Source organism: Phocoena sinus, chromosome 5 (assembly GCF_008692025.1).
Source record: "Phocoena sinus isolate mPhoSin1 chromosome 5, mPhoSin1.pri, whole genome shotgun sequence".
Taxonomy (NCBI): Eukaryota; Metazoa; Chordata; class Mammalia; order Artiodactyla; family Phocoenidae; genus Phocoena; species Phocoena sinus.
The window spans coordinates 87,334,603-87,346,612 of NC_045767.1; the positions used below are offsets into that span (position 1 = coordinate 87,334,603).

Genomic DNA, 12,010 nt, shown 5'->3' on the forward strand with positions numbered 1-12,010 from the left:
AACATAGTCAAACATACTTTTTAATTGAAATGAAAACTTGATGGATGAGTTACACAGAATAGTAGACAAAGTTGAAGAGAAACTGGTTAACTGAAAGAGATGAAATCACACAGAATGTAACATAGATAAAGGTATGAAAAAGATCAAATAGAGGCTAAGAGACAGGAGACATCTCAAAGTTTACTTAGTGAAATGTTAAAGAAGAGCACAGAAAAATAAAGGAGCAGCAGTATTACAAGAGATAATGAGAATTATCCAGAATTAATAAAGACATTAAGCCTCAGATCGAGATGAGTCTGAAGCATACTCAATAAAACAAAACACACACACAGATACATCATAATAAAACTCTGAACTCCAAAGGCAAATGGAAGATTTTCAAACAATAGAGAAAAAACTAGCTACCAAAGAAAGTTTTGAGTGAAGGATAATTTCTTAATAGCGGTGATAAAAGGCAGTATATAATTGTATTTTCAAAATGTTGAGAGAAAATTGCTATCAACTTGGAATTTTATATCCACACTAAAGTATTATTCAAGAATGAGGCTAAAATAAGGACCTTTCACGCATAACAACAAAAACAAAACTAAACAAAAGTGTAGTTTATTGTTCATGTACTCTTGTTAAAGAATTTATGAAGGAAGTACTTCAGTAAGAAGGAAATTGAACCCAGAAGAAGGTTGTTTGTTAGGTACAAGAAGACATAGGAAACAAAGAAAATGGTAAACTTGTAATCTAAAAAGACATTGACGGGGGCGGTGTCCAGATGGTGTACTAGGAGGACGTGGAATTTGCGTCTCGTACAACTGGGGCACCTACCAGGCACAGGTGGGGTACTGTGGACACCTAAGGGGACGGTAGGAATCCCCAGGCACTGGGTAGGACGTGGGGCCTGGGGGGAGTGAAGGGGGAGGAGAAGTGGAGGCAGGATGGGACTGGCGCCCCTGAGGGGCGTCTGGGGGAGGGGAAAAGGGGGAAATTGGGGAACCATTGAGAGGGCAGAGGATCAAAAGGGAGCATGGCCAGGTTTCCCGTGCCCACTTGGGTCCCCAGGAACCTGCTGAGATCCCAAGCCTGATCCTCTGCCCACGGAGGCCCCCTTTAGCCATGTGGTCCTGAGGGAGTGGGAGGGAGGGAAGGGGGAGCAAAAGTAAAGCCCAGACCTATGGGACTCGAACCCCTGAGGGGTGGCTGGGGGTGGGGAGGAGTTCCTACATCCAGCAGGACCCACCCATGGTTAGGGGTCCAGCGGCAATGGGGGAGACCCTGGGGGAGATGATTGGGGAGTGGTGTGAAGGAACAGAAGGGAACACAGCCAGTGCTTCCCCTGTCAGCTGAGCAGCTGGGGAGCCTGTTGGGCTCCCCGGCCTAATCCTCTGCTCTCGGAGCCTCCCTCCTGCTGCGCAGCGCCCAAGCCCTGCTCCTACACCCCCACCCAGGGCCTCACCTCTACACTGGGAGACCCCCTCTGAGACCCCCTCCAACGCACTGGGCCTAAACCCCACCCACACACCCTCATCCAGGGACCTACCTCTAAACTCTGGAACCCCACACTCTGGAGGCCCTCCTTTCCACGTGCTGCTTCTCCCATTCCACAGAGGTCCTAAGCAGAGACCCCCTGTGCCCCCATGCTTGAATTCTGCCCTGCCTAGGCCCCACCCCCAGGACTTTTTCCAGCTACGTGGGTCCTGAGCCTAGGCCCCGCCCCACGCCAAAACGTCCCCCCCAACCCGCCTAGGTCCTGCCCCACACTGAACGCTGCCCCTGCCTAAGTTCCACCCCACCTAAACTCCACCCCCATAGCCAAGGCTTTTTTCTTTTTTGTTTTCTTTTTTCCTCTTTTAGACTGGGGTTCTGATTTACCTTGTTGATTCATTGTTGTTGATTCTTTTATATTTTTATTGTTCCTAATAAATATTTTATTTTTCGAACTTTATCTTATTCTTTAAACTTTGTTATTGTTCTCTCCGTCTGGCTTGCTTCCCCCGCCCACTTTTTGTTTCCTTTTTTCTGTTGTGGTCTTATTTTACCTTGTTGCAGTTGTTTCCATTATAGTTTTATTTTTCCTAATATATTTTTTATCTTTCTAATTTTATTTTGTTTTTTATTCTTTGATATTGTACTGCTCCTTTTTTTTCTTTTTTCTCACTTTTTTTTTTTTTCTACTGTGCCACAAAGCTTGTGGGAACTTGGTTCCCAGGCCAGAGGTCAGGCTCAGGCTCCTGTGGTGGTAGCTCCGAGTCCAAACCGCTGGACTAACAGAGAACCTCAGACCACAGGGAATATTAATCGGAGTGAGATCTCCCAGAGTTCCTCATCTTAGCACCAACCCCGGCTATATCCAACTGTCTGCAAACTCCAGTGCTGGAGGTCTGAGGCCAAACAACTAGAAAAAGAGGAAAACAGCACCACCCATCAAAAAAACAACAACAACAAAAAAAAGAAATGACAAAAAATATGTTACAGATGAAGGAACAAGGTAAAAACCTATAGAACAAATAAATGATTATGAAATAGGCAGCCTACCTGAAAAAGAATTCAGAGTAATGATAGTAAGGATGATTCAAAATCTTGGAAACAGAATGGAGAAAATACAAGAAACATTTTATAAGGATCTAGAAGAAATAAGGGGCAAACAAGCAGTGATTAACAACACAATTACTGAAATTAAAAATACTCTAGAAGGAATCAATAGCACAATAACTGAAGCAGAAGAATGGATAAGTGACCTGGAAGATAAAAGAGTGGAAGTAACTGCTACAGAGCAAAATAAAAAAAGAAAAGAATTAAGGCCAGTCTCAGAGACCTCTAGGACAATATTAAACACACTAACATTCAAATTATAGGGGTCTCAGAAGAAGAAGAGAAAAAGAAAGTGTCTGAGAAAATATTTGAAGAGATTATAGACAAAAACATCCCTAACATGGGAAAGGAAATAGTCAATCAAGTCCAGGAAGTGCAGAGAGTCCCATACAGGATAAATCCAAGGAGAAACACTCTGAAACACATATTAATCAAACTTTCAAAAATTAAATACAAAGAAAAAATATTAAGGGCAGCAAGGGAAAAGCAACAAATAACATACAAGGGAATCCCCCTAAGGTAAACAGCTGATCTTTCAGCAGAAACTCTGCAAGCCCAAAGGGAGTAGCAGGACATATTTAAAGTGATGAAGGGGAAAAACCTACAACCAAGATTACCCAGCAAGGATCTCATTTAGATTTGATGGAGAAATTAAAACATTTACAGACAAGCAGAAGGTAAGAGAATTCAGCACCACCAAACCAGCTTTACAACAAATGCTGAAGGAACTTCTCTAGGCAGGAAACACAAGAGAAGGAAAAGACCTACAAAAACACACCCAAAACAATTAAGAAAATGGTAATAGGAACATACATATCAATAATTACCTTAAAGGCAAATGGATTAAATGCTCCAACCAAAAGAAATAGACTGGCTGAATGGATACAAAAACAAGACCTGTATATATGCTGTCTACAAGAGACCCACTTAACCTACAGACACATGCAGACTGAGTGTGAGGGTATGGAAAAAGATATTACATGCAAATGGAAATGAAAAGAAAGCTGGAGTAGCATTTCTTATATCAGACAAAATAGACTTTAAAATAAAGACTATTATAAGAAACAAAAAAGAACACTACATAATGATCAAGGGATTGATCCAAGAAGAAGATATAACAATTGTAAATATTTATGCACCCAACATAGGAGCACCTCAATACATAAGGTAAATGCTAACAGCCATAAAAGGGGAAATCAGTAGTAACACAATCATAATGGGGACTTTAACACCCCACTTTCACCAATGTAAAGATCATCCAAAATGAAAATAAATAAAACACAAGCTTTAAATGATCCATTAAACAAGATGGACTTAATTGACATTTAGAGGACATTCCATCCAAAAACAACAGAATACACATTTTTCTCAAGTGCTCATGGAACATTCTCCAGGATAGATCATATCTTGGGTCACAAATCAAGCCTTGGTAAATTTAAGAAAAGTGAAATCATATCAAGTATCTTTTCCGACCACAACACTATGAGACTAGATATCAATTACAGGAAAAAAACCTATAAAAAAATGCAAACACATGGAGGCTAAACAATACACTACTAAATAAACTAGAGATCACTAAGAAATCAAAGAGGAAATCAAAAAATACCTAGAAACAAATGACAATGAAAACACGACTGCTCAAAACCTATGGGATGCAGCAAAGTAGTTCAAAGGTAGAAGTTTATAGCAATACAATTGTACCTCAAGAAACAGACATCTCAAATAAACAACCTAAACTTACACCTAAAGCAATTAGAGAAAGGAGAACAAAAAACCCCCAAAGTTAGCAGAAGGAAAGAAATCATAAAGATCAAATCAGAAAAAAATGAAATAGAATTGAAGGAAACAGTAGCAAAGATCAGTAAAACAAAAAGCTGGTTCTTTGAGAAGATAAAGAATATTGTTAAGCCATTAGCTAGACTCATCAAGAAAAACAGGGAGAAGACTCAAATCAATAGAATTAGAAATGAAAAAGGAGAAGTAACAACTGACACTGCAGAAATACAAAGGATCATGAGAGATTACTACAAGCAACTCTATGCCAATAAAATGGACAACCAGGAAGAAATGGGCAAATTCTTAGAAAAGCACAACCTTCCAAGACTGAACCAGGTAGAAATAGAAAATATGAACAGACCAATCACAAGCACTGAAATTGAAACTGTGATTAACAGTCTTCCAAGAAACAAAAGCCCAGTACCAGATGGCTTCACAGGCAAATTCTATCAAACATTTAGAGAAGAGCTAACACCTATCCTTCTCAAACTCTTCAAACTATAGCAGAGGGAGAACACTCCCAAATTCCTTCTACGAGGCCACCATCACCCTGATACCAAAACCAGACAAAGATGTCACAAAAAAAGAAAATTCCAGGTCAGTATCTCTGATGAACATTATATGCAAAAATCCTCAACAAAATACTAGCAAACAGAATCCAACAACACATTAAATGGATCATACACCATGATGAAGTGGGGTTTATCCCCGGGATGCAAGGATTCTTCAATATATGCAAATCAATGTGATACACCATATTAACAAATTGAAGTATATAAACCATATGATAATATATGCAGATAAAGCTTTTGGCAAAATTCAACACTTATTTATGATAAAAACTCTCCAGAAAGTGGGCATAGAGGGAACTTACCTCAACATAATAAAGGCCATATAGGACAAACCCATATCAACATCATTCTCAATGGTGAAAAACTGAAACCATTTCCTCTAAGATCAGGAGCAAGACAAGGTTGCCCACTCTCACCACTATTATTCAACATAGTTTTGGAAGTTTTAGCCACAGCAATCATAGAAGAAAAAGAAAAGGAATCCAAACCGGAAAAGAAGAAGTAAAATTGTCACTGTTTGCAGATGACATGATACTATACATAGAGAATCCTAAAGATGCTACCAGAAAACTACTAGAGCTAATCAATGAATTTAGTAGAGTAGCAGGATACAAAAGTAATGCACAGAAATCTCTTGCATTCCTATACTCTAATGGTGAAATATCTGAAAGAGAAATTAAGGAAACACTCCCATTTACCATTGCAACAAAAAGAATAAAATACCTAGGAATAAACCTACCCAAGGAGACAAAAGATCTGTATGCAGAAAACTGTAAGACACTGATGAAAGAAGGATGATACAGACAGATGGAGAGATATACCATGTTCTTGGATTGGAAGAATCAACATTGTGAAAATGACTATACTACCGAAAACAATCTACAGTTTCAATACAATCCCTATCAAACTACCAATGGCATTCTTCACAGAACTACAACAAAAAATTTCACAATTTGTATGGAAACACAAAAGACGCCGAATAGCCAAAGCAATCTTGAGAGAGAAAAACAGAGCTGGAAGAATGAGGCTCCTGGACTTCATACTATACTACAAAGCTACAGTAATCAATCATACAATACTACAGTATGGTACTGGAACAAAAACAGAAATATAATTCAGTGGAGCAGGATAGAAAGTCCAGAGATAAACCCACGCACATATGGTCACCTTATTTTTGATAAAGGAGGCAAAAATATGCAATGGAGAAAAGGCAGCCTCTTCAATAAGTGGTGCTGGGAAAACTGGACAGCTACACATAAAGAAATGAAATTAGAACACTTCCTAACACTGTACACAAAAATTAAAAAATGGATTAAAGACCTAAATGAAGGCCAGACTCTATTAAACTCTTAGAGGAAAACATAGGCAGAACACTCTTTGTCATAAATCATAGCAAGATCCTTTTTGACCCCGCTGCTAGAGAAATGGAAATAAAAACAAAAATAAACAAATGGGACCTAATGAAACTTAAAAGCTTTTGCACAGCAAAGGAAACCGTAAAGGAGATGAAAAGACAACCTTCAGAATGGGAGAAGATATTTGCAAATGAAGCAACTGACAAAGGATTAATCTCCAAAATATGCAAGCAGCTCATGCAGCTCAATGTCAAAAAATGACAACCCAATCCAAAAATGGGCAGAAGACCTAAACAGAAATTTCTCCAAAGAAGATATATAGATTACCAACAAAGACATGAAAAGATGTTCAACATCACTAATCATTAGAGAAATGCAAATCAAAACTACAATGAGGTATTACCTCACACTGGTCAGAATGGCATCATAAAAAAGTTTATAAACAATAAATGGTGGAGAGGGTGTGGAGAAAAGGGAACACTCTTTCTCTGTTGGTGGTAATGTAAGTTGATACAGCTTCTGTGGAGAACAGTATGGAAGTTCCTTAAAAAAGTAAAAATAGAACTACCATGTGACCCAGTAACCCCACTACTGAGCATATACCCTGAGAAAACCATAATTCAAAAAGTGTCATGTACCACAGTGTTCATTGCAACACTACTTATAATAGCCAGGACATGGAAGCAACCTAAGTGTATATTGACAGATGAATGGATAAAGAAGATGTGGCACATATGAACAATGGAATATTACTCAGCCATAAAAAGAAACAAAATTGGGTTATTTATAGTGAGGTGGATGGACCCAGTCTGTCATGCAGAGTGAAGTAAGTCAGAAAGAGGAAAAAAATACCGTATGCTAACACATATATATGGAATCTAAAAAAAAAACCAACAACAAAGGTTCTGAAGAACCTAGGGGCAGGACAGGAATAAAGACAGAGACATAGAGAATGGACTTGAGGACACAGGGAGGGGGAAGAGTAAGCTGGGACGAAGTGAGAGAGTAACATTTACCTATATACACTACCAAATGTAAAATAGATAGCTAGTGGGAAGCAGCTGCATGACTCAGGGAGATCAACTTTGTGCTTTGTGACCAGCTACAGGGGTGGGATAGGGAGGGTGGGAGGGAGACTCAAGAGGGAGGAGATATGGGTATATATATATGCCTATAGCTGATTCGCTTTGTTATGCAGCAGAAACTAACACACCATTGTAAAGCAATTATACTGCAATAAAGATGTTAAAAAAAAAAAAAAAAACACCCTAAATGTAATGTGGTATATTGGGTTGGATCCTGAAATGGAGAAAAAGGACATTAGTGGAAGAACTGGTGAAAACGAAGTAAATCAGTCTAATAATGTAGCAATGTTAATCTCTTAGTTTTGACAGATGTACCATAGTTATGTAAGATGTTAACATTAGGGGAAGCTAGGTGAAGTGTATGTAGAAACGTTCTGTACTGTCTTTCTGTAAACTTAAAATTATTCCAAAATAAAATGTTTACTTAAAAAATTAATAAAATGATATTGACAGTATAATTACAGTGATTTATTTGCAGGTGTTACAAATAAGGTTGAACTAAAACATCAGTAATATATGAATAACATTTCCATGTTTCCTGTATTATTTGGAAGAAGGGTAGTGGATTAAACCAACTCTCCTTGTTTGTAAGAATTTTTTAAGAATAATCACTAAAATAAGATAAATGGAATGTAGAACTTGTAAATTAGTAAACGAAAAAAAGAAAATGAAGAAAATACAGTCATACAAGAGAAGGCAAGATAGTAGAAAAAAGCATTAGAAAAACCAGGATGAAGAACATAAGATAATATGGAGGAAATAAATCCAAATGTAACTGTCATCACAATAAATTGAAACTGACTAAACACTCTAGTTAAAGGCAAAGATGGTCAGAATGCATTTGAAAATGTAATCTAGCTGTCTTCTTGTTTTAGGAGAAGATTCTAACCTGTAAGGACATATGAATGTTGAAAATGAAGATAAGGTATGTTGTAAAAAGAACCATAAGAAAGTCAGTGTAGCATAATAGTATCAGATATAAGAGATTTTAAGATTGAAAGACATTAATTAGTGATAAAAAGGATTAATACCTTGCTAAAAGAAATAGTTCATGAGGCAGATATAATAATTCTAAACATATAGGTGCTTGATAATATGTGCTCAAAATATATTGAACAAGGAGAAATAGGCAAATCCATAGTGCTAGGTTTTATTTGAATGACATAATTACTAAGCTTAATTGGAAGGAACAGAATTCGTATAATTAAGTCTAATAGGAATCCAGAAACAGACTCATAGACATATGTAAACAATATACTATAGAAGTGGTATCACAAATCTGAAGGAAAATAACTCATGTAAAAAATTAAAAATCTTCCTCATGTCACACACAAACAAAGCAGTTGAATAGGAACAGCAAAAATTTAAAATTTTTAGTCAATATGGGAGATTTTCTTTATATACAAGATGATAAAGGATTTCTTAAGTAAGACCTTTTGCAACTGATATTCTACAACAAAAGATGCATATACAAAGTGTTAAGATAATGCTATAGATAGGGAGAATATATTTGCAACTCAAAGTAACAATTGTTTGGTACCTCCTATAGACACAGAACTCTTACAAATCAATAAGAAAAAGACAAATCATAGAAAAAAACCAGAAAAGATGAATATGCAATTCAAAGAAGAGGTATCTTTAGTGAATGATAAACATGTAAATAGATACTCAAACAGGACTGTGTTTTATACTTCATTTATTTGATCTTCATAACAACTCTATAAGAGTCATGTACCTTCTTTGTGGGAACTGTGAGTAACAAACTCTCTTTTCAGAAATCATCATCTCCTGATCTGTTGGCCTTACTGTACCTCAAATTTTCTATTGATGCAGTATATTTTAGAACAGAAGGGGAAGGGGAAAAAGTGGTGTGTGTGTGTGGATGTGTATTTCAGACAAAGGGAATAGCTTATATAAGAAGATCTTGAGGTTAGAGAGAGTGAAGAACTGAAAACAGTCTAGTGGGACTTGTGAGTAAAAAACAAAGTAGAGAGTAGTAAAAGACTACCCCAGAAATAGAGATTTTAGGAGAAAACCCTATATAGGAAGGTTTAGTAAACTTTGTTTTATATATATATATATATATATATATATATATATATATATATAAAAGGAGACATATATATATCAAGAATACATATATCTGATGCACATATATTATACATGTTTATATATGATATTTGACATATCATAAGGGTAAGGAATAGCAGTTAGAAGAACTTTAAGCAAATACTATGTTTAGCGTTTCATTTCAAGAAATCTTTCTGGTTGCTATGTAGAATGTGGAGTGGAGCAAGACTGCAGGAAAGGAGACTCATTAGAAGGCTGTTCATAGACAAGGAGAGAGATGGTTGAGGGCAGTGTGTTTGAAGTTATGGATCTTAAACATAATTAAGAAATAGAATTGTGAAGGTTAGATGGATGGATGTGTGGGTTGAGGGAGAGAGGAATTTAGAGATAACTCATATTTCTTTCTTGAGCATCTGGGTTGAAGGTGACACCATTGATAGAGGTAGGCAATACTAGAAGAGTAACATATTTGGTGGGGGAGAAATGATAGGTTCTGGTCTGGACTTATTAAAGTTGAGTTGTCCAAGATAGCCATATGATGATGTCAAGTTGACGGCTGTGTATATTCACATCTCGAGATGAGAAGAGAGGACTAGCCCAGAGATACAACTTTAATAATAATTAGCATATGGGGCAATGAAGCCCCTAAAAGGAGCTTCAGTGTGAACTGAGAAGATGAGAGGCTTACAGCACAGTCTGACAACACTTGAGGAAGAGAAGGAATAAGAACTAACAAAGAAAATTGAGAAGGAATAACTTAAGAGATAAAAGGAAAATCAGGGGTGTATAGGGTCATAGAAATCAAGGGATGGTACTATTTCAAAAAGGATTGAAAACTCAACAGTGTTAAATACTGTTGAGAGGTCCAAGAAGAGGACTGATATAATTTCTTTGGAGTTTGTGATTCAGACGTCATTGCTGAACTTGGCAAGAGCAATTACTATTTTGTGGTGAGATCAGAAGCCAGACTGCAGTGAAATGAGAAGTAAGTGGGAAGTGAACAAAAGGAGAAAAAAATGCAGATTCAGTCCTACAAGTATTGCAAGCTAGTGGCTGGTACAGAGAATTTCTCAAGAAAGTACTAAGGTAAATGTGCACTGAACTGACTGAAATGCATTTTGGAAAATGCTCTTCCTATGGATTCTTCTTACTTCTTGAACTCCTCAGCAAAACTTAACTGACCAGAGCTCTATGCTCCTGGGTACTTAACTAGGTGACTCTTCCAAGAATAAGAAAAATTAATTTTCTCGTGGTATTAGTATTTGAGAAAGAAATAGTATAATTTCTCTCCCTCTGAAGAGCTTTTGTATATTATTTGAAGGATTGAGCAATATGGACATTTGAGATATTTATGGTAGGGTCAGTAAGGGTGGCTCTTTTAGTTGGTAGGAATATCACATCACATCACAAGGATAAGTCCATATTCAACTAAGGTAAGAATGGCAAATAACTAGCTTGTGTGCTGCTACTTCGCCTGTTATTTATTTACTTATTTATTTTTTTGCGGTATGCGGGCCTCTCACTGTCGTGGTCTCTCCCATTGCGGAGCACAGGCTGCGGACGCGCGGGCTCAGCGGCCATGGCTCACGGGCCCAGACGCTCCGCGGCATGTGGGATCTTCCCGGACCGGGGCATGAACCCACGTCCCCTGCATCGGCAGGTGGACTCTCAACCACTGCGCCACCAGGGAAGCCCTACTTCACCTATTATTAATTCATAGCAGACACATCTGTATTTGGCCACAGCATCCTTTATATTATAGCATTCCAGGCAGACAAAACCCAAAAAGCCATTTTTGGTGTTGGTTTATTGTTCCAATCGTGCCCAGGACCACAACATTGCACATCTCCACAAGGCATTGTTTGCTACATAGACTGCATTGTGAATAGTATCCCCTGGAGTTATATAATAGAATAACCCTGTGGCTGTACCTTCACCCAACTCTCTCTCTACCCTTTCCTCCTTTTTCCACCAAGAACTGAAGTAATATGGTTATTTAGATTAGTAAGTAGATCGTATGTGACATGTTTTGTTTTTTGGCATTGGTTTTTAAACTTTCCATGATACTATTTTCATAATATTGCAACACATTTTGTGAATGTCTCATTCATTATCTATGCTGTGAACAAAATCAAATGCACCAAGTTGTATCTATGCTTATAGATATTTTTTGTTGTAGTTCCACTCACCTCAGTCTGACAACATGAGCTCTGATGAACTGTTTTCTTAAATTTGACTCTTTGAATGTTTGAGTAATCTGTAGAAAGAAAGGAAAAAACAACTTGTCTGTAATTACCGTTCTTTCTCTGTTTCCTCTTTCTGCCCAACCTCGCAACATGGTTGTTAATGGGGAGTTGACTATGTTAATGAGGAATAGAGTTCAGTTTAGTTCAGTTCCATCTCAGAACACATGGGAGTGATTTAGGCAGGTTAATAACCTTCTGATGCAGTGCCTGTTTCTTCATCTATTACACAAAGATGGTAATGGACAGGATGCATCTTCGCTAGAAGCCATTCTAAACATAGCAGATGTTTTGCTCAATGAGAGCCCACGTTACGTGATTTGGTG

At 37.6% G+C, this 12,010-nt stretch overlaps 1 protein-coding gene across 1 annotated transcript in view; it reads right to left on the reverse strand.

The window, feature by feature from the left end:
• The window catches only part of TMPRSS11D (transmembrane serine protease 11D), a 48,469-nt gene that overhangs the window by 16,399 nt on the left and 20,060 nt on the right, over nucleotides 1-12,010 (reverse strand). Inside the window, exon 4 of the mRNA XM_032631986.1 lies at nucleotides 11,631-11,698. Coding sequence (XP_032487877.1) covers nucleotides 11,631-11,698 — 68 coding nt within the window. The remainder of the gene's footprint in view (nucleotides 1-11,630; nucleotides 11,699-12,010) is intronic.